The sequence below is a fragment of the Crocodylus siamensis genome, chromosome 4, assembly GCF_052110815.1.
Source record: "Crocodylus siamensis isolate JL-2025a chromosome 4, ASM5211081v1, whole genome shotgun sequence".
Classification (NCBI taxonomy): Eukaryota; Metazoa; Chordata; order Crocodylia; family Crocodylidae; genus Crocodylus; species Crocodylus siamensis.
Genome location: NC_143398.1, coordinates 8,817,736 through 8,841,496, shown reverse-complemented (window position 1 = coordinate 8,841,496; position 23,761 = coordinate 8,817,736). Strand labels below are relative to the sequence as shown.

Here is a 23,761-nt window from a genome sequence, read left to right as displayed (position 1 = left end):
AGCATTGTGCAGAGGGTCAGATTAGATCAGTGATGCTTTACATTTCGGCCCCGTGGCCCAAATGAATGGTGCAGGGGCAGGACCGGGCCCCGGGCACCAGGATCAGACCATACACTGCCTTGCAAGGATTGGGCCCCTCACGCACTGATCAGTCCTGCACTGCCTCCACCTGGCCCAGCGTGCCAGGATGCGGCCCTGTGCTGCTTCTGCCAATAGCTCACAGGACCACATTATCCAGCCCATGAACCTCCCCATGGGTCTGGAAACTCAGTAGCAGGGGATGGCCACCACCCCCTTGCCACCAAATTTTTGGACCCTTGGAGTGCTGTGGGCTGCATGATACAGCTCTGTGGGCCAGATCGGGTAATCGGCCGAAGTATGGCAGCGCGTTCGTACGCAGGTCTTTCGGGTCTCTGAGTGAGCTGTCTAAAGGTTGCTCTTCCAGGTTCACGGCTGAGTAAGCACTGTAAATATAATGGATCTGTTCCTGTTATTTAATGCTTCCTAATCTTTATTAGAAGGAGGATGATTAAAAAGCATGTGTCTGATGAAATTAGCATTGATTCATTGGGACGCACTGACAAGGAGGTGCAGTCAAGGCTGGAAAACTTGAATGCTTGCAGTGCATTCAGTCCCTGTTTTTGGTTGGTTTTTTTCAGTCCCTGGAAAGTGTTGAGTATTCTCGGCTCGTATCCGGGGACCAGGCAAGTCATTTCCAGCAGGGATGTTTCTCTTTCCTTCCACTTGAAGCAAGTTGGTGAAGTTCTTATTTCTTCTCCTAGAGTTTAGAGTTGGGGAAGGGTCCCTTGAGTCACCCCTGCCCCAGCTGCAGTCTCAGACTTGTTCGGTGTAATGTATTTTATTAGAGTTTTGCCCCGCGTAATAATAAATGCCCCCACTTAATGTGACACCACTGCTTCCATCTGTGGATACGGCATTCGTATTTACCCTGAAAGGCAATGGTGAAAGGCCGTTGAAACAAGGGGGCACTCTTGCAACAAAAGTCGGGGAGGAGAGGGAATTGCAGGTCTGGGTTACTTCCATAACCGTGACCACATGCCCCCTCGTCCCCCCCATCTGTCCTTCTCTCTCTGTCCCTCCTTATCTTTTATATATACTAATTCCTCTCTCCTTATACTCTGCCTCTTGCACGTCCTTTTACAGCATCTGATGAAGTGAGCTACGCCTCACAAAAGTTTGTGGTGTGTGTGCGTGTATCTATATCTCAACTCTGGTTAGTCTATAAGGTGCAAATCCACCCAGCCTCTGACTTCCATAAACCAGGGAGATGATGGCAGAGAGCTTCCTCATCTTCTGGCTTTCCTGTTTCTCTCCAGTTCACGCACAGATTAGAGTAGTAGTACACAGTTGTTTAATGGCCCTGATTTTCAGGCACTTCAGGTGTTTCGCCTCAGTGATTCTCCAGCTGTCCGGTGCCATTTGCTGTTGTGTGAATTCTTTAACGGGCTCTGGGAACGGACTGTGACAAGAGTAAATAGAGCAGATAAATTTGCTCATGTATTTTATCTGCATAATCTGATTGCATTTTATACATAATGCTGCCTAGATAAAGCAAAGCCGTTTTCCATTACCAAATTCCTTTCCTTTTTATTTATTTTTTTATTTGCAATGACACGGTGCTAGTAGGATATTGACTTTAACCGAAGGGAAGTAATTAATCTCAGTGCTTATGAGGTAGATCATTTATTGCGGCATGTATTACAGGGATTGTCAGGATAACTGGAGCGGTTGCTTCTTTGTCAATCAAGGCAAGCTGATGAGGGTTAATAGCACGTGGATTACAACAGTGCCCTGGATTTATTAGCAAATTTTCTTTTCAAATGCTGGACAATTTAATTTGTAAATAGAAGAATACCAGTGGCTGCTCAGAGAGAGTCTGCTAGCTGGAAAGGTAATATTATAGAAGCAAACAGTTGAGCTTAGCAAGAGCAAACTCCACGGTGATAACTGATGGTGACCTTTGCACAATATATTCTTTGTTAGGTGAAGTGTGACATTCTGTCCAGCCTAATACAGTGCTGTTGTAGGGAGTTAATGCTTCTCAGACGTAGCTGGGAGATGGACGCATTTATGCTGTGGAGACGCTCTGAATCACTAATGGTACTTAAGACAAAAAGAGTAAGTTTATTGGGCGCAAGAGGGAGAAGATGTGGGGGGGAGAGAATAATGGCTATTTAATAAGAGTGCATGAATTAAAGGGTTTGAAGAAGTGAGGTCTTTTGCGGGCAGCGGGCTAGATTTTCACTTGCAGCCCATTTATGAAGGGTTAATAGAGTCACGTGGCTAAAATAATCCCCTGATTTATTGGAGCCCAGTGGATAAATAGGCTGCTTACTGCTACTACTTCTGTGGAAAAATAATGTTCCCCCCATGTCTTGATTTGCTTATAACCATCTATATACCTATTCCTCATGTCTGTAACGTCTGTTATGTATTAACCCTTTTAGAAGTTCCTGTTAAGAGAACCTTAATATTAAGTGCCGCCAACTCCAGGTATCTCTTCTGAATACAGACAGAGTCTTTGACAGAGGATTATTTACAGGTTCGGTTTCCAGCATTTAATGTTTTCTTCTGATGCATCACAAACTCCCAGAAAATTGTGGAGAAAAGGCTGTTTGTGCCATTGGAAGGTATTTGTATACGTCAGTGTTACATGGTTCATAAAGATGTTGGTTAAACACACATTCATGGCATTTTGCTGCAGCACATTATTCTTCTTGGAGTTTTGTGACCATAAATAAATTTAAATGAATCAAAAGGAGAAATGCAAGTAATGAGTTTTTCTTCTGTTAAAAACAAATGTGTTTTTGCATTACCAAAAAGTACATGTTTTGACCTTATGAAATGTGTTGACAGATTGAAATGTTGGGATATTTTTTTTTTCTTTGTTTCGCAGGAAGTTTCAAATGTCAGCTTTTTGTTCTGACTCATCATTTTTTTTTAAACATTAGTATACCTTAGTAGTTCAGTTATCTCTTTTGGTTGTTAGAATCACAGGTGGGCTCATTGTGTTAATCAGTAAAGTTAATGGGAAAAATCAGCACATCTTAATACATAATTCATCTAAGGACCTCAAATAGGTCATAGCATGTTAAATATTTTTTTGTCCCCATTTTACAGATTGGGGAGTTGAGGCACAATGAGGTTTAGGGTTTAATTGTTGTCTTGATAGGGATTTGGATCAGGCTAAGGGCCAGATACACAAAGGTGTGTAGGCACCAGGCTCCTAGTTCTCCGAGCTAGCCATTGACATAGCTGGGTTTTATTTCAGTGGTATCCTCCCTCTCCTCCATTTGCTCTATAAATACTAGACTAGACCACTGCAATTCTTTGGAATAGGTGGGATTCAGGATGCTTTTTGATGAAGTTACTTAAAGACCTCGGTTATGTGCTGTGCTTTAGGGATGAACCAAATACTTGTGACTTTTCTACTGTATACCTTTCAAATGGAGTCATGCGTGAGATGAAGCCCTGAAAACCTCATGAGCTTGAGGGTCGGTGAAGAAATCATGTTCTCTGCTTTGTAAGTCCTGGGCTGGTCATATGAAATATCTGCCCTTAATTCTGGACTCCCCAGCTTCGCCTTTTTGTGAGGTTTTTTTTTTTTTATGGCCTATTCTAGCAAGCCTGAACCCAAATAGCCCCCACATTGGGGGAGGCAAAAGCAGCAAAGGGGACTAACGCTTCTTTGAGTGTTGAGAAATCTTTTGGTCATTGAAGGCAACAGGGACTCTAAACCGTCTGCTTCTGGGATTTACTACCTTTCTGAGCTGCAGCCATTGCCTTCAATGTCTTGGAGTTCTCATACAGGCCTTAGACTCAGTTTAATGGTGCAGTGAATGATATATAGATATATACAGATATTTTTAGATATCTCTATATATCTATCGATAGATAGATCTCTATATCTATCAATGGATCTCTATATATCTAGATAGATAGCTAGATATATAGATATATAGAATCTCACTCTTTGTGCCATTTATTTTTATATACAATATAATATAAATACATTGTACGGTGTCACACACTTCTTCCAAATGCATATCCCTTCTGACTTCCTCCTGGCTGGCGTTTCATTTGACTGCGCTAGAGGCAGGTAGCCTCTGGCTCCTCATTTGCTCCTGCTATAGTTACATTAAAGCAGATTAACGCCTGAAATGAAAATATATTTCCCTGTTCCTACTCCTATCTCCATCCTCATCAGTACTGGTTGGATGTCTATGAATGAAGCTTATTCCCTGGGCAGCTCTACATCCCTAGCACTCAGCAGAGCGACCTCTTTATTCAGAGACGTGACTGAATACTGAATTACGCTTGCACGAAGGAAAGTGGAGTTTACGCGGCTCCCAGAATGAATGACTGTTGGTCTGGAAAGCCGCATTTCCTTTCAGTAACATGATGCTGCCTGGCGTTTATGGAAACATTTTCCCGTATATTATGGCACTGCAAGTATTTTTGGGAGCCAAGGAGTGAAGCAAAGAAGTACTATAGCTAGGCATAAAGAAAATCTAACTGAAGGAAGTTATGTTTGCCTACCGTAGAGTACGGTTTGAAGCTGGCTTTGAATTGTCCTGATAGTGGTAATGACAAGGGTCTTATGACCCTCAACCATTACCACAGCTGAAAGAGAGAGTTCACCACTTGGACTGCACAGGCCCAGCATTCAGATTTGTGAGTCAGAGCTGTAAAAATCCCAAGGCTGGCTTAAACAAAAAAGATTTTTTTCTTTTTTCCCCCCCTTTACCTTCATCATTCTGGTGCTTTATATTGCTCTTCTGCTTTTTGAGTTTTTAAGTTTAAATTTTTCCTCTACCATTAGAAATTTACCCCGGCAAAGGGAAAAGAAAGAAATGCAGAACTCTCCTATGCTTCCACAAGTCTAGGGCAGGGATGGCAGATGTAAATCGGTTGGAGGGCTGCAATCCCCACTCTTCAGGGCTAAGTACAGACAGTTAAAAAGCCCAAGGCTGAATCGATTCAGTCTTCGCAGGTTAGTCCAAGCTGCATAGATTGAACTGATAAGCAAGTGAACAGACCATCACTTTTGATTCTGAAAATGCAGCCACATGCCCACAGTGGCTCAGGCCAGAAGCTGGGGGGCGCTACAGCATGTCTCCCTGCTCAGCTGGAGCAGACAGCCAAGGCTAGCCTGCCTTCCCTGTGATGGGGAGGTTTGCAGGGGAGGTGCAAAGCATCCTGGGATGCTGAGGGACTGTTAGTTAACTTGAATCTGGAGGGGATCTGGGACAGAAGTTCAATAAACCAGTTTAACCTAAATCAGTTAAGTCTGATGCTACATCCATTGTGGTTGATTTTAAATCAGTTTGGACCATTTTGCAAGTGGTTTATGTACACTGAACTTACATTATATTACAGATTTGAACCAGTTTCCGATCCCTTACACTTTTATGTGCAATTTCTGTCCCTAGCGCAGGTGCCCGAGAGCCGCACACATAATTTTTCACCAAAATTTCTTTTTTCCTCAGTTAGCTCAGTTTACGCTTGGCAGCACACCAGTTTTTCACATTTAAGAGCAGGTTTCAGCCCTGCAATTCAGCTGGCGCACTTTAGCATAATGTGGTAGTCAATGCTGAAAGTTGGCATTGTTCAAGAACTGATTGAACTGCTGATGGTTGAGAATCCTAGCTTTTTACTATAACATTCATCACAGAGTTTTGGCCCAGGGAGCTTCTTGAGGCAGGTTGCAGTGAAAGCTAATGGTCTGGATTGACACTCTGTGCTTTGCTCTCAAGTTTTGCCACAAATCTTTCTCCCTTGCTTCCTGCTCAGGGAGGAGCCCCATTTGTTGTAACGCTCACTGTCCTTTTTCAGTCCTCACCTAACTTGTCTAAAGTTGTGGTCACCCTATTGAAAATGTCCTTTCCTGTTGTCGTGCCTTTCATTGGCACTAACACCACAAACTCCTCGGCCACATTCGTATCTTGATCAACACCCCGAATGAACGCAGCAAGCTGTGCAGCATTGGTCACATCGGTGCTTTCATCAGTTGCTATTGAAAAGGAAACAACAGGCAGCCCACGGCAGATTAATATTAATTTTCTACATTTTTTAGGGGCCCCGTGGGCCAGATAGAATGGCTTGGTGGGCCGCATTTTGTCCACCCTGTGTTAGGGGCTGGATGGGGCCTTACAAGATCATTGGGTCCAGCCCCCCTGCACGTGGGCAGGAAAGACGGCTGGGGTCAAATGACCCCAGCAAGATGAGTGTCAGGATGCTTTTAGAAGATCGCCAGGGTGGGTAACTGCACCATCTCTGGGGGGAACCTGTTCCAGACCCTCAGCACTGAAGTTTTTCCTTGCATCCAATTTGAAGTGATCTTCAATTAGTTTGTGCCCATGGGAACCCCCATTTTTTTTTTAAATGCCTGACGCTTCTTGTCCACTTCCCTCTTCCTAGACATAGGCAAAAAAGCTGGCTAGATCCCCGTCATGTAGCCAGACTATAGGGGGGGAGCAAGGCCGATAGAGTTTGGCCTGCTGTGTGGCCAGTGTTCAGGCACGGTGGTGCTCCTCAGTGCTGCTGCTGTGAGCACGACCCAGTGGGCAGCTAGTGTTTAATTAAAAAATAAAAAAAGGGTGGGAAGCCCCACCACATAAACCAGAGCAGGGGCTTCTGCCCACAGAGCTGCAGCAAACCAGCTTTCCTCTGGGTATGGCTGCCATTGTGATAAGCCCTGCAAAGCAAGAGCCAGGGCTCCAGCCTGGGGTTTTCCTGGGGCTCCAGTGCCCCCGCTCTTGCTGCCACAGTAGCAAGCCAGGCTCCTTCCTATGACGCTCTTTCCTGGTGCTGGGCTGTCTCCACGGGAAGCCCTGCCACGGGAGCCAGAGTCAAAACCAAAGGCTGTGGGCTGTCTGTGTGGCCTCCCTGATATCAGGTGATTGCGAGTCTGGTTTAGTGATACAGTTCCCATCCCCGCAATTGGTTCAACTGGAGTCTTTGATGGTTACATGAGCAGAGAGGAACTGAAGAGGGACAGACACCAAAAATGCTGAAAAAGACGGAGCCATTTATAACTTTTTTTTTCCTTTTCTGGTTATTGCTACACTTTACATTTTAAAGGTCATAAATCTTTTGGTTTCAGCAGAGAAATTGTGCTAAAACTGGCGTTGCATAATACAGAAGGGAATTAGAGGCTAGTTTAACCATTTTATATTGGCTAAAGTACAGTTGCTTTTTAAATGGCCTAATTTACATAATTCTGCAAGATCTCTGGATCTGTAAAACCAACTGCATAAATCAGTGAAATTAGAGAATGGGGTTTTTTAAAGAAAGTGCATAGCCCAGCGGTGGACACAGCATTAGGACTCCTGAGCTCTGAGCCTGTCTCTTTAAGTTTGTGGCCTTGGTACGTCACTTAGGTCCTGATCCAAAATTTGTGAGTTAGCAGATGCCCATTGACTTCAGTGGTCTTTTGGATCAAGCTTGCCCAGAAAAGCAGCCGCCAGTTTTGGTTCTCCAGTTTGAAATTCAGCAAATGTGCTGTTTGGTGCTGAGCTCCCTAGGCTGTCTTTGAATCCAGTAGAAATTGTGAGTGCCCAGTACTGTTGGCTCTTATGTTCCCGTTGGGCAACCAGACTTAATGCAAATATTTGGCCATTTGGTCCTTGATCTCTCTCTGCTCTCAGGTTCCTGATTCATAATATGGAGACAGTGAAAGTGTCCTGCCTTCTCGGGATGGGAGGGACATAGTGCAAAGTTGAGAGCCTGCCATGTTATGCGAAATGTTGCAAAACCTTCATGCAGTGAAGCACTTGAAAAATCGAGCTTCTGGGAGCAGTGTATCGGCTACGAAACATTGATAACCCTCTTGCTGCTCAGAAACACTCCACTCACCCTTGACTATAAGACCACATTGCGAAGAGCATTAACGTGACTTATGGATTGGCATAAGTCCCTGCCGAAGCAGTGATGTACCCCAGGCTTGGGTTCATGTCCTGTGTAAAATGTGGAGGGCTTCATTCCACTTGTTCCTTCCAGGGAATGAAGGAACAGGGAGACCCTCCTTCCTTGGGTGTGTTGATCAGTGCCTAGCTGGGCAGGGGGAGTAGGGAAATAAGTCACGTCATCTCATAAGGTGCAGTCAGATTGCTTCCATCCCTGGAGAAATAAGGAAAAACAGGCTACTTCTGAGGCTGCGCTGTTTACCAAGTGTTGCTGGTAGTTCCTATTTAGACACCATATTTGGACCTCTGGTGGCATTGCCTTTGGTGGCATTTGGTGGCTTTGTTTTTAAAAAAACTCTTTTAGCGTTTTAAATTCAGTTCTGCTTCTGCAAACGTCACTGCCCACTCTGCTGTTGACATCTGCTGGAGCTTGGGTCTTGTAGTACTTGGCCCTGTACTAGCAGTGTTGTTATCAGATGGCTCAGAAATACTAGGATAAATTGTTAGATAGTCTTATTCCTGTGACATACTGGATTTTATTCCTGTGTTTTAAGTGTGGCTGTATCCAGGAGCTTTCAAATGTTACTTGGCTGCTTTTGAAAGCCCCTAAGCTCCTGGAGAAATGAACTTGCTGGAAAATTAATAGACCTGATTTGCAAATGTTCAGAACGCGTTTGGATTCCCATTCATCTGACTTTAGAACTATAACAGCATTGTCACTGCTGCCAGTGAATTAACTCAAAGCTATTCCTTTGCCTGCAAAGCAGGGTGGAAGGATGGGTGGGTACTTCATGGGTCTTTCCAGAGCTTTGGGTTGAGGGTGTCTGTGGTCTGATCACAAAGGGGTGGGCCCTGCTTGCCTTCAGAATGAAGCTGGGATTCACATCTTGTTCTCCCTGTCAAATTTGCTTGGGGGAGAATGAGAAACGGAAAATCTGTAGCAGCCTTTGTCTTAGTGACCAGTGGGAATATGTGCTGTTTTAATTCTGAGACTGTTCAAGGAGCTCCCCAGCTCTTACCGTGAGTTAGAGATGACTCCAGCTCTTTAACTTACAAATCCGGCATGTCTACATGTGCATTTACTGCACAGTAACTTACTGCTCAGTAACTGACTGTGCATCAAGAACTTTTTACGCTGGCATTTACACATGCAGGCATTACAGGGCAGTAACGCAGTGTGTGGACTGACTTGGGAATAAAGTTAGTCCCAAGTCAGTCCACACACACAACGTTACTATGCACTAAGGCGTCTACATGTGCCTTACTGTGCAGTAACTAACCGGGTGTAAATTTGCTACCTGCATTATGCAGGTAGCAAATTTAACTCTTAAATCAGCATAAGTCACTATAGTTACTGTGCAGTATGGGTGTGCACTTGTAAACGTGGTCCTGTACTGTGCAGCAAATTTTGGTTACTGCTCAGTGTAAATGCACCCTCTGTGTAAATACACCCTCTGCTTCCCAAGGCCCCGTGTGAGAAGCTCCCCAGGGTCCAGTGTAGAAGGCCTCAGGTTTCTGTCTTCTTAACTATAGCATGGGTTTATTGGGTAGATTGGGGGCCAGGCAGTTAGGGATACTTCTTTTTAAAGGGCAGGTTTCCTTGAAACCTTTATGCTCATGTCCTTCTATGTACAGTTGACAGGTCTGTAAATCTGAATGTGTCCCCTTCTTCACCCCAGGTGCCTGGCTGTAAATGTAAATCTGCCTGTTAGAGGGGCAAGGACTCAAAATTTCACCCACCACTGCTTTTGCAGGCATTAAGTGTAGGCAGCAGTTGTGTATATCCCATGTCCTAAAGGGCAGATGCACCTTTAGAAAATCTGGCATGTAACAGGTGTGTATGCCTGGGTTTCTTCCTCCTGCCTACCTTCCCCAAGTGCTGCTAGAGGTTAATTCACTAAGGCTTCCAAAGTGCTTAGAAAGCACCAAATGGCAAATGCGATGCTGAAGTGCAGAGCATTAGGAAGTGATTTGCAAGCAGCTGAAAGGGAAGGTTCTTTTGGGGCTAACCCAAAAGCTTCTCAAAGTGCAGACAAAGGATTTGACAGCTTTGGGTCAAATCCTCCAGTGGTGTAAGATGGTGTAGCTTCATGGATATAACTAGAGCCATGCCTTGCAATATTGATGAAGAATATGATCCAGTATTTTTAGAACAGGTGAACAGATTTCAGTATATTTTCAAGGGCTTTTTCTGAGCAAAGCTTCCAATTTTTAGTCGGTTAAAGTTTTTTCTTAAAGTTTGCTAATGTTGCTATACTTGGAGCTATGCCTTTTGTTTATCAACCTGTTCTTTAACACCACCAGAGTTAAGCTGGAGCTGGAAGAAGTCTGATCTCTGTAACTCCTATTTGTAGGAGGTAAAATTAGATTTCATCCTCTGACTTCCTTACTTGCAGATACACAAGACAAATTACAGGGGGCCTTTTATATTCTCTGAAGCTGAATCCAGTTTTTTTTCCAAATTGTTTAAGGGATTTTGGTACTCAATTTCCACACATTTTAAAAGGAATTTGGACATTTAAATCCCAGAGGTAGCAATGTAAATTCTGGCTTAAAGCTTATATGTTAATGTTGAATCCTAAGGAAATACAGATTTGTGGCGTTTCTCTCCAAAAGAGTGCATCAGACTTTGTGAAACAGAACAGAACTTGGGGAGTTTGGTTCTTAGTTTTTCTAAATGTCAGGGAGTTTGCACATTTATTGGCCTGCCAGACAGATGTGACTGTGCCTTTTCTTCTCTCTGATCATTTACGAAATGTGTAGAAATAGCTGTTAAGCTAAACACGAGCCTGTGAGGTAGTAGGAAGTGTGTGGTTGCACATACGGTTGCAAAAAAAAAAAAAACAGTTGGGATGATTAAGTCGTTATCATTTTCAGCTGATGTGAATCAGTGTAACTGATTTCACTGACTTTCACTGATTTATATCTACCTGAGGATTTGGAGAGGGGGTGTGTGTGCGTGCATGTGTTGCATCTAAAACTTTAAACTGTTTGTGACGAGACAGTAGGGGGTGCTACTACGTTGAGCTACCCACCTCACTGTGCCTGGCCCAAAACCATGCTTTGGTAGTCTCCCCAAGGCAGCTTTCCCACTTCCTGGAGACCTTCCGCAACCCTGGGGTAATACTGCTACCACCTGGGTACTGGTCTCGGTTAGGGCTTTCTGCAGCCTGGGGTACAGAGACCCAGCCAGCCTTGGGTGCTTTGCCTGGAAGTATTTCTGGGTGCTCCTTGTAGCCTGAAGCCTTCCAGTATATTCTTAGGTAGGACTGAATTAATTTGTAATTAATAAACTGCTGAGCACTGCTAGGAGTGAAATGCCATCTGACCCCTCTCTACCCAGGCATACACAGCTAGGTGTGCTGAGCAAGATAGCCTTTTTATTAATCAGAGAGAGGATGGGGGAGGGGTACAGGACAGAGAAATATTAAAAGAAAAAGGCCTTGAGCAAAACAGAGTGGGCTTGATGGCCCTTTTGATTCGCAGCTAAAGTTACATAACCCTAATCTACCGACTAAATTTCAGGTAAGTTACTCACATGTTCATCCAGAGACTGAAAGAGCTCTGGAGGCTCCTGCTTGTTTCTGTGCCCCAAAATGACTGCTGTCCCCTTCTCCAAAATGCCTGCTCCAGGACAAAGGAAAGAGTGAGCTCTCCCCTCCCGTAGGAATTTTTACAGCCCAGTCCCCTAGGTGACCAGGTTGAGACCAGGCAGTGTGGAAAAAATAGAAGGGGCTGGGCTGCCCCAGTAGAGGTGAGGCAGACAAAGGAGGATTTCTTTACACCTTTGGCTGTATTTTCTCTGGCACATAGGAAAAACACAAAGCTGAAAAGCCTGCGGCCATGCCCGTTCTATTCTCTCTCTCTAATATACGTGGCAGTTGATTTCAATTTGCAGCACTAAGTATTTCTCTTCTCTCCCCCTCCCCCCCAGCAATCAAGGAGAAGTATGTGGACTGGACGGAATTCCTTATACATGATTTGACAGGCTCCCGAACGGCACCTGCAAACTTGCTGGAAGGCGTATGTATTAGATTGCAATTTATATCTGATCATGTGTCATGATATTTATGCCCGAGCAGTGTTTGACCTTTAAAAACACAGGGCTTTGTGCATGCAGTGTCTGTTTATCCCTTACAGGCCTGACCCAGTGCCTGCCCCGATCAAAGTAGTACTTCCATGGAGTTCAATGAACATGAGCTCTAACCAAGTAGGAGGAAATTTAAGTGAATTTTTTTTTTAGGAGGGGGCAACAGAAAGCACTGAAGTCACAGAAAACAAAGTCCCTTTATTCAGGATGGTCAGCTGGCAATAGGCTTTGACTCTTTGGGTGCCTGAGTGCCCTATGAGTAGTAGGGAAACACTCTACCTTTTGGGCAGGTGAGAAGTTGGGGACATATGAAGACAACCAAGCTGTCTGGTCTTGTTGTTGAGCTCGGCACTACGTGCAGGGAACCCTACCATGCCAACCTTACCCAGTTTCAGCATCAATGATAGAGTCAGATCCCAGATCATGTTCATGAGGAGCCTCACCCACAGATCCGTTTAGGTCAGTCTTGGGCCCTTTCACCGTTTCATCTTGAAACTATGAAATCAGCAACTTCTCCGTCAGGGCTCCTCTAGAAGGGGAAAAAGAGGTGGCCATCAGGGGAGGTACATAAAATCCACGCTGCAGGGCTGCCTGAGGCTCAGGTCGGTAAGGAATAACCCTGATGAGGTAGGGAAGCAGAGTTAAAGGAAGCATGTGGCTCATCTTTGCATAAATATTTGCCTACCTCTGGAATATACATGCATCTCGACATTTCTCTCTTGGATTATTTTGTTCCCGTCTGCTCATGCAGGTCAGATACTTGCAGGATTTAATGTGTGAGCACTTCGCTAGCTAGGCATAGAGGTTGACTCAGTAGAATATAGTTGAGGTTCTTCACTCCACAGGACCAAAAATGCTGCACACTCAAAAAAAATATATGTGATCGTGTTCCTCCCCACTCCTGGCTAGAATGTGAAAAAAGCTTGAGTGTTTGACTCCTGCCTTGGAGACTGTAACTCCAGATGAGTATAAATGGGATTAGAATAAGCCCCAGTACTACTAGTTGATTCAACCCTTCCATCTTTGTGTAGGCAGAGGGGACAGGCAGGCAAGTGCGGTGGAAATACAGAGGGAAGAAACAGCAGCATAGAGAGCATCTATTTGCAATCTTGTGTTAATTATGCTCTGTTCGGTGCAGTATGTATATGACAGTACATATTATGCAGTGTTTGCAACCTCTACTAAATAGAATTACTGTTCATCAGCACTGCAGACCATTGTTACAGTGTTAAATCAATATGCAATGATGATTTTCTGTACTGTAGCTATTCATAAAAGTTCTGGCTTTATTTTCAATATTAATACTTAATATAACCCACATATTAATTTTAGCTATTCTGCTCTCAGGGGTAAGTGACGACCGATTGGTTTAGCAACTAGTGCGCAAATCAGAAGCAATATTAGCTTTATAATGGCCAGGGATGTATTATAATAAATTAAGTCATTATGCTGCTACTATATCCTTTGATATTAAAGAATGTTTTATTGCACTAAAGGATTGTGGTATGGGAAAAAAATCGCATTACATCAGGTTGCTGCATTGTTGTTATATTTAGAAATCACATTTTACCATGACAAAATATTTTAAAATGTTGTACGGTTACATTTAATAAATGCGATAAGAAAATAGCAGAGATTATAAGCAAAGTGTTTTGTACTGAGATGTATCAACTCATCATAGAGCTGGTTAAATTTTTTATATGCTCTGAAATTTCTACATTATTTTTAAAAATTGAAAATAAAAGAGAAATTCCCCCCCATTTTTCAACCAACTATAGTGCTGGTCAGACACTTTGGAAATAATTCAAAATGTTGACATTGAATTAAAATCAAATCAGGACAGTTTTTTTCTTTTTAAAATAATGTTTTTCTTTTTCTCCTTTTTCCCCTCCTACCAGCCAAAGGAAGAACCATTCAAGACTCTTTCTCATATATACAGAATATCTCTTTTTAAAATCCCTAGAAAGCTATTGAGTTTTACTGTCTGTTTTGTGTTTTTTTGACAAGACTCAGTATGCTCACAAATAATGAAAACTTAGGTCCTGATCTTTCAAACATTTTGTATGCACTTAAGTGTATTGCTTTGAGCAATTTGGACATTTTACTGTCGCGGTGTCTCCACTCTCATGATATATTTAGAATTTTGTGATTTTTTTTTTTTGCGTCTTTCTCAAAAAGCTCCAGCTCCTGGAGTTAAATGTTAGCACAAGAATTTCATTTTTTTTTAAAAAGGAGGGCTTTGGCCTTGGTGATTGCAAAGAAAAGCCTGCATATGTGAAGAGGCTTATATAAAAAGAATCTAAAATATATCCATCTTGTGAATTTTGGAGCATGACTCAGTTTTTTGAAGGCTCAGGATTGGCCATACCGTGGTGGTAAAGTTAAGCACGTGTGTATGTGTCTGCAGGATCAGGACCTAAGGACACAAGTAACTGAGTTCATTGGGTCTTCCTGGTTACTTAATTTATGCAATCAGCTGTAATCCAGCAAATGCTTTGTGTGTTAGTGAAGCACACTGAAGTCAACAGGAGTCTTCCTTTGATTTCAGTGGGCTTTGGATCTATGATTGCATGTATGTCCCAAAATTTGGGCTGGAGTTGGTATGAGGTTAGGGTGGGATCCTTTGGTGTGATATGGCGCTAAGATATGAATTCTTGAGAAACCTCCAAGATGGACCAGCCTTTCTCTCTCTCTCTCTCTCTCTCTCTTTTTGGTGTTGGTTGAGAAATTAATACAACTGTTGTTTTTCTGTTTACTTCTGCCTTTGAACTTGGAAGACGCTGGGTAAAATAGAAAGGAGAGCAGACTGTTTGCTGATAGCTAGGATGGTGGTGTGAAAAACAAAAATAATCTTCTGCTGTCATCTGTTTCCTTGAGAAGTCTTCAAATAAAGTTTAAAATAAGGAGTTTTGCTTCTATTTAAACAGCCTCTGCGAGGAAAAAACCCTGTAGACCTCATTACAGTTGATTCCTTAATAGAGCTGCAGGATACCCAGAACCCCTTTCAGTACTGGATAGTTAGTGTGGTTGAAAATGTTGGAGGAAGATTACGCCTTCGCTATGTGGGATTGGAGGAGACTGAATCCTATGACCAGTGGTTGTTTTACTTGGATTACAGACTTCGACCAGTCGGTTGGTGTCAAGAGAATAAATACAGAATGGACCCACCTACAGGTAAACCAGCTTGTTTGCAAATTTGATCTCACTAGTTGCACTTAAGTCTGTGTTTATTGGGAATTCAGTGGCTCTGATGATTGTATCTGCTGGCTCATCATTTCTCTTTCTCTTCTTTTTTGACAAGGAGTTACTTAATAGAAATGTATTTAGTATGGACGGATTCACTATGTACTAAAAGAGTAAGGATGCTCTTGTATTACAATGCTGTAACTCTGACTTGAGAAACCGGCTCTGCCATAGATTTTTTTTTTTCTGTGTGACCGTGGGTAAAACACTCCTGATCTGTAATTCCTAGATGTGATGGTGCATGCTTTGTGTGAATTGGCTACTTGGACTGCACACTCAGTAGAGCAGTAGCGATGATTTTAGGTTGCCTACGCAGGAATATGACTGAAAGTTAATCCAAATTAAGTCAAAGTGGCAAATATAAAATGGTTAGTTAAACTGGACTGCATGAAACCTGTGTGTGGACCCTCTCATTTAGAATGGAAAGGGACTTAATTTGGTTTAATGTAATTTCACTGAGAAGTGCATTAAGCTGACGGGATACTCTTAATTGGAAATGAATTCGGTTTAGCTTAACTTCACTTGAAAGTAAATGAAGCTAAAATGAATTAAGGCTCCTTTGATTTTGAACAAGAGTAGCTACACACATTTTTCATTCAGCCTCACTAATCTACTTTCTATTTTTTTTTTTTCTTGACTTGGATTAAATTTGCTGACTGCCCTTGGATAAGAAAGCCCTTGCTATGTTCATGCAGTTCCCGGCACAGTGGGGTCCTGGTCCTGAACTGGAGTTTGAGTTAGTGTAATTCAAATAATAATGAAAAATCCCATGAGAGAGACACCTTTTGGCACATGCCAGCGGAAATAACGCCGTTGAAGCTGGGCAGAGGGCAAACATTTGATGTTTTAGAGGTGAAGGACCAAGGCTGTAGCCTGTATTCCCCTGAAGGGCATTTTCTAAACAAATGCTTATATGTCTATATGACAACAGGACCAATATCACCCTGGGGCATATGCCTGAGGGATGACTTTTCCTGGAAGAGTTGGGCTGGATTAGGAGAATATTGTTCCCCTTGCAGGCCTTTCCCCCCGTTTATTTGAGGTGCATTTATTTGCTCCCCTCATCCTGCAAAACGGCAGGGACTCACTTGGCTCTGACAACTTGAAGTGAAAATCAGCCCACCGCACGGTTGCGAGGATGCAGAATCGGAGCACTTTGCACTGTAATTGCTTCCGCCCTTGATTGAAGCAGCCTGCTGCTTGCCTTGCAGCTTGACTCCTTCAATCAGGATACTTGTCTTGACTCGAGCAAGGGCTTGTACTGAACCCACAAACAGGCAAATTTCTCTTGGACGAGTGCAGATGGTTTCTTAGCCAAAGCATGGACCTTGGTGTAGGAACCGTGTGGTGTCTTAGCTTTCCCTGTGTCAGCATGAGCAGGTCACTTCACCTGAACTTTTCCATTGACTCTGGAGACTCTGGGGTCTCCAGCTGGTGACTCTCTTGGGTCTCCATTTAGTACTGGACAGCTGGTGGTGGCTTTTGGCAGGAGTCCCCTGCAAGGCTGAAGCTCCTCAGGCCTGTGAGACAGGTCAGCTACTCTACCAACCTGCCCCACCTCTTCCTAATTAATCCCCTCCTAATCCCTATGCTTGTCCCTTCATTCTCCCTACCTGCATCCCCAGCTGTCGCTCTCCCTGCTCCACAGACAAGCCCAACAGCAATTGAAGGCCAAGGCTTTCTAAGTCTCAGACTTGCACAGCCCTTAGATATCTCATTTTCTCTTTTTGGCTTCACCACTGGGGATGCAACTGCTCCCCTTCATGCACAGTGAAATCCGCTGGCTGTATGGTATGGTGTTCACTGGCAAAGTCATATGTTACAAAATGCATGAGAATCACTGTGCTGCTGCTGCATGGATGTTGTTAACCCAAGAAATGAAAATGGAAGAGGCCACAAATTGAATTTGGTTGTTAGTGCATCCTGCAGTAGTGTCCTAACTTCTTGTTCAGCAAGGTGACAACTGGAATACAGAAATAATAGGGCTACAAAAAATGGCCAGATGCTGCTCTAGGTATTAGGCATCTAAATAAACTTACATGCTCAAATGTGCTCCTGTTCTACCCTGCTCAAATCCTTGGAAATCAGTTAATGCACCTGGTTGTGTACCATGCCATCATCTTACCCTTAAGACTGAGTCGTAAAAAAGCCCCAAGGAGGAGGAGGACTCACCAATTGCACCAACTCTTCTTTCAGGGACTCAAACAGGGTGGAATAGGATCCTGCTTAGGCACCTGAGGCCACTCGCATGCCAAATAGATGGAATAGGATCTGGCCTCATGTCCAGAAGCTCTGAGTACCTTAGAAGACCAGTGTGTATTTATCCTGTTTTGGGCCTGACCCTCCAAAATCCCAAGCAGTTGCATCTCCTCACAGGGTCTGGCCCCTGAGTAATAGACCCTGGGAGTGTAAGTAGGGGTGGGTGAATGGGATGATTCAAAATTGGCCAGCTGCTGCCTTGGCTAGGAAATTGGCTCCAAGGTCAGACCCGGGGGCTACTGGTTGATGGCAGCGAATCATCATGGCGCTTTGCAACCAGTTACGTCCCCCAAGGCTCTGTCCTTGGACCGGTTCTCTTCAACATCTTTATCAACGATGTGGACACGGGTGTCAGAAGCGCACTGGCCAAGTTCGCTGATGACACTAAACTTTGGGGCATAGCGTCCACACCTGAGGACAGGCTAGTGATCCAGGCTGACTTGGATAAACTTACTAAGTGGGTTGACACAAACCTGATGACAGTCAATACAGATAAATGTAAGGTGCTCAACCTCGGGGGGCAGAAAAACCCCTGCAGCATACTTATAGGCTCGGCAGTGCTATGCTTGCTAGCACCACGGCTGAAAGAGACTTGGGGGTCATGATTGACCACAAGATGAGTGTGAGCCATCAGTGCGATGTTGCAGCTGGTAAAGCAAACAAAACCCTGGCTTGCATCTACAGATGCTTCTCAAGTAAATCTCAGGATGTCATCCTCCCACTGTACTCGGCCTTGGTGAGGCCGCAGCTGGAGTACTGTGTCCAGTTTTGGGCTCTGCAGTTCAAGAAGGATGTTGAGAAGCTTGGGAGAGTCCAGAGGAGAGCCACGCACGCGATCAGAGGGCAAGAAAACGGGCCTTATGAAGAGAGGCTGCGAGCCATGGGACTCTTCAGGCTGAAAAACCGCAGGCTCAGGCAGGACCTGGTGGCTGCTTATAAGTGCATGAGGGATGTGCATCAGGTTTGGGGGAACGTCTGTTCACCAGAGTGCCCCAAGGGATAACAAGGACCAATGGTCATAAACTCCTACAAGACCATTTTAGGCTGGACATAAGAAAAAATTTCTTTACAGTCTGAGTCCCCAAGACCTGGAATAGACTCCCTCCAGAAGTGGTGCAGGCACCTACTCTGGACTCATTCAAGAAATGCTTGCCTGTTTATCTTGCTGGGATCCTTTGAGCCTAGCTGACTTCCTGCCCCTGGGGCAGGGGGCTGGACTTGATCTTCAAAGTCCCTTCCAGCCCTAACGTCTATGAAAACTTATGAAATCTATGAACAGGGCCCCTAGATGGGCAGCCTGCTGTTCAGCAACCTCTAGCCCCCTGTCCCAGGGCAGCAAAATATCGGGGTCATCTCTGCAAGCCCCTCAGGTAATGTAAGATGACATTGTTCCATCACAGGCACTTTCTGCTGGTCCTTATGGTGCCTTATGGTCTGCTTTCTTGATCTTTCAAAAAGGAATGCACCATAGACTTTATTTCTTGTGCGACTATGCTATATTTTTCCCCCTATGCTGAACATTAACCCAGATCCTGCTGGTCTGGGTTTAACTTTGTTTTATACGTGTTTCCCACTGGGGAAAGTCTGTGCTGTTTCTCATGGAGCTGAGGATATAGCTCACATCCTAGAGGCAGGTGGGCGAAGATCCCTGCAGGTGATCTTTACACCCCTTTGATAGTGCCCTGTGGCCCAGAATTGGTGCAGCGCCACGGGCAGCAAGCCTACCTTCAACCTTAGTCTGCATCGCTTCCATGCCGGGGTTTGCAAAGGTCCTCATGGTGGTCACACTTCTGGCCCTGGCTGTCCTTGCAGACCTGGAACCAGGGCTTCTAGCACCCCTGTACACTGCTTAAGCCTTTTAACCTGATATACAGTGGATGTATTTGGGGGGGGGGGGGGGGGTCCACCTGTACCAATATGTCGGGTCACCAGCTGATATAAATCATTGCACAGTTGGGGATCTGGAGCCCAGTGTTTAGATGAGGTGAGATTGCCTCGGTTTGTATGACATCCTAGTTAAAGATGAATTGACAGTGATTTTAATTGCTTATTTCTTATTACCCTGAATACAAATTGTCACAGTCCTCTTTGTTCAATTACCTACAACACTCTCTCTTAAAGAAAATGTGTTATGCTCCTTTAACCATGCGATTTAGTGTCTATAAACTTGCCAACGTAACTCGGCTGTCTCGGTCTAACAGAACGCGTACATAATATTGCTCTCCAGTTATTGAAACCATTAGATGCATCTTTATCTTCCGCGAGTTGTTGACTATATGCAAAAAAAAAATTGCAACCAATTTTCACCCAGTGTTAGTGCAAGGAACACCAGCCGCCCTGTGTTGGCTATCTCCTACAACTCCATTGCAGTCACTGTAGGGAACAGGAAGCCTTTCAGGGCATTAGTAAATATAAAACACAGTAAGAGTGCAGGGAAATAGTTTGTGTTGGATCCTTTAGCTGGTGTGAATGGGGTAGCTCCAACACGACAGCTGGGTATCTAACCCTGGCAGTCCACAAGAGGTGTTTGCACCTGGCTAACCCCATGTGTTTGGAGGAGTTGTCAAAAATCCAGGGTCAGATTCTGTTCCCCCCATTACAAATGGAAGTAGATACCCAAATGGGATTCTGTTTTACCCTGTGGAAGTCCCTGAAAAATAGTTGATGCAAAAGGTACGTGACTACTCCTCCTCCTCCTCACTTTTTTTGGTGACTTGGTGTTAAGGGTGTCAGTGTATTACAAAAGTAGATGCATGAATGGCTTTTCAGGATTTGACCAGGGTGGAAGAGAATTGTATGCAGGCACCTAAATCCACAGACACTTGATAGAAGGACTAGAATCTGGCCTCAAGAGATTTAAAAATATAGCGATCATCGGGTTGTTTCCATTTCCTGATTATAAAGCCTTTTTGGAGCCACTTTTATCTAGTTTTTTGTCTATGGGGAGCTAGAAATTAAACTTGGGTTCCCCCCCCCCCCCACCAAATCAAATGTCCCTAGGATCTGGGCTGAATAAAAAGGGTGAGATCTGTGGCTGAACTGCAAGAGTTCTCAGCCTGGTATACAGAGGGCCTTGTTCTGATTGTTACGTCTAAGCCCCAAAAGAAAGAGTGCCAATTTTGAGCCCAGTAAAGAAGATACTCAGCTCTTGGAGGCAGCTGTATTATGAGGGCCGATCCTTATAAGCAGGAAATCCTCCATCCACAAGGCCATGGGATGCAGAAGTGGCTAGTGACAGCTGCGTTTGGGAGATCAGTCTGAGGAGAGAAAGGAAGGTTCATCTTAGCCTGAAGCTGAGTAAAAGGAATGAAAACAGATGTCTGGGAAGGAGTACTGGGGGATGGCTGAGATGGGGCCAGGTTTGGTGATGCCCTCAGAGTCCCATGTCCAGTCCAAAGAAGAGATCTCTAGCCTCTCTGTTAGTTCATGCTAGAGCAGGGGTGGGCAAAATGCGGCCCGCGGGCTGAATGTGGCCCGCCAGGCCATTCTCTCTGGCCTGCGGGGCCCCTAAAAATTTTTTTTAAATGAATATTTGTGTGCCCCTGGCTGCCTGTCATGCAGCCCTTGATGGCTTGCCAAAACTCAGCAAGTGGCCCTCCACCTGAAATAATTGCCCGGCCCTGTGTTAGAGACTGCCATCTGCCTCTAGACTAATGCGCAGTAAAGCATCACCATCTACACATGCATGGGACTTTCGATGCAGTAAATTAGGCTAATGCACCATTTTCTAGTACCAACAAATATAGGTGTTAGATTCACAGTGCATTAGCTACTGTGCAGTAATGCATGTGTAGACCCTGACTGGGAGCAATTTGCTCCTGGTCAACCTAGGCAGCAGGGGGTGGTAGGGGGAGCTGTCCATGGCTCTGGTGCAGAGCTCAGGATCACAGCCCAGCTTGGTGGCACTTGCTTGGGGCAATGTCCTGTGGCTGAGCGGCAGCAGTGCCCTGAGCTCTCCCTTTGCTTGGCTTGGTGAGGGGACGGGGGAGCGCTCTGTCACTGGTCCCAGCACTGTTCAGCTCTCAGCTCTCCCCAGAAGCTGGGAGCTGAGCAGTGCCAGGATCGGGGAGCTCTTTGTCCCTGCAGCACTGGGCTGGGGACAGAATTTCTCCATCTCCGTAGCCCTGCTGCTGCTTGCTCAGCCCATGCCCCGGTTGACTCCCACTCCCCACTCGTGTCCGAGGGGTGCCGGGAGCTGAGCAGCACCTGGACCAGGGGAAGATGCATGGGGGCAGAGGGTAAGCAGCACCAGGACTGGGGGCAGATGCATCTCCTCCCAGTCCCAGTGCTGCTTAGTGTCCCCCGCCTGCTGCGTCTCCCCCTGGTCTTGGCGCTGCTCAGCTCGCAGCTTCTGGGGAGAGCCAGGAGCTGAGCAGTGCCAGGATCAGAGACAGAGAGCTCCCCTGTCCCCTTGGCAAGCAAAGTGAGGGGAGAGCTCAGGGTGCTGCTATCACTCGGCCACAGGGCATTGCTCCAAACCTCGTGGCTGGAAGCTGTCCCCCACTCTGGGACAGTTGCCTTCTGTTTCCTGGAGCCCAGGCCTGGCCCCCCGTACCCCTTGCCAGCCTGGGGCTGGTACCAGGGGAACCTGGAGCTCCCCTTGGCTGGTGCAGGATCAAGGTTGCAGCTTGCTACATCTTCCAGCCATATTTGCATCAGAATGGGTGGTGTAGGGCAGGGAGTGAGCGCGCCTTGGTCCTGTTCCCCTGCAGCACACCGTCCAGCCAGGAAAATATGGTGCACCAGGTCCCAGGCAGCTGCAGTGCCCTTCTCTCTCATAGCCAGGGGATGCCCTCTTGTATCTGAGCCACATTGGGTGCATCTCTGCGAGACACTTAATGCACAGAAGAGTAATTCCACCGCCCATTAGTACAGTGGGCAAAGCCTGCGCTAACGTGCAGTAGATTTAGTCTAATGTGCATTACTGTCATGCAAAAAGCATTCAAGTGCACTATTGCACAGCAGCGCCGATTTATGGTGCATTACGTTAGCAGCTGTCATTACAGGTACTAAATTTTAATGCGCCATAATTATGGCGCATTAATGAGCACGTAGACATGCCCAGTGTCCCTCTTGACCAAGCAATACCCTGTCCCTAGGGGAATGAATTGTACTCCTGCGAATTTTCCGCTTAGCTACAGTGAGAGCATTCAGGCCAGGATGTAGGTGTGGGTGATTTTTATTCATGCCTTTGAGCAGAAGCAGCGATTCCAGAAACACTGGGGTGAGCACAGTAACAGGTGCATAAAATAATGACCGCTTCAGAAAAAGGTCCACTTGATGCTTAAAGACCATGACTCAAATTTGCCCTGTAAATGGGGGCTCAAGATCACATTAAAAACCAGACAGGCAAGGAATTAAAAATACAGCCCTGAAAGGTTAACATTTCCGTTTTAAGTGTGCTTAAATTCATATGCATATCCTTGATGTCTGCCTGAAGTAGCATAGTTTGATATAGTGGATGTATAAATACTTCCACTTCCACTGAGTGATTCTGCAAATCCTATTTTGATAAGGTCTTAAATCTGTTGAGATCAGAGCATAAAATTTTCTTGTCGCTTCAGTGCTAGGTGAAGGCAGCACTTGCCAGTTCCTTATTATTTTTTTTCTTTTCTCCCTCAGAATTGTAAGATGCAGTGATAAATCTTTGGCAGCGAGCAAATGCATGCTGGTTTTTTTTTTTTTGGTTTTTTTTGGTTTTTTAGAAGTATGGAATTTCAAATGCAAATTGGGCCAAATACACCATGGGGTAAATGGATGCAACTGCATTGATGTCAATAGAATTAGATCCTGTTTATTCTGTATGTGGATTTCTGCCTGTTATTGGCTAAATGTTCATTTCCATTTTAATAATTGTTGCAATATATCTTATCTCTTAGCTTTAAGACCTTGGTATGAATGTTCTCCAGTAACTTGCTTTGGGTAACAGTATGTTATGCAGGGCAGAAATAAATCCAATACAAAGTTCTTTCTCATTATATTGTTTTCTACAGTAGAAGATTTATAGGCATTTTACCGCAATGAATCACAAAAGGATTTGCTAATATGACTAATGACATTAAATCTATTTAAGGATATTCACTAAGAGCAATGTGAATCCCCTATGAAGATACTGTCATAAAACTGTACTTCAGTCTGATCAGCATTCATAACTGCTTGCTTTTGACTTGCCATTGCAACTTGGATTCTTATACTGACAAATGTACTTGCGCCAAAAGTTTAAACACAATTTTTTGGGGGT

At 44.7% G+C, this 23,761-nt stretch overlaps 1 protein-coding gene across 1 annotated transcript in view; it reads left to right on the top strand.

Moving 5' to 3' along the window:
- SFMBT2 (Scm like with four mbt domains 2) overlaps positions 1–23,761 on the top strand; it is a 165,811-nt gene that overhangs the window by 60,370 nt on the left and 81,680 nt on the right. Inside the window, exons 5-6 of the mRNA XM_090041611.1 lie at positions 11,863–11,951; positions 14,946–15,192. Of these exons, the coding sequence (XP_089897737.1) occupies positions 11,863–11,951; positions 14,946–15,192 (336 nt within the window). The remainder of the gene's footprint in view (positions 1–11,862; positions 11,952–14,945; positions 15,193–23,761) is intronic.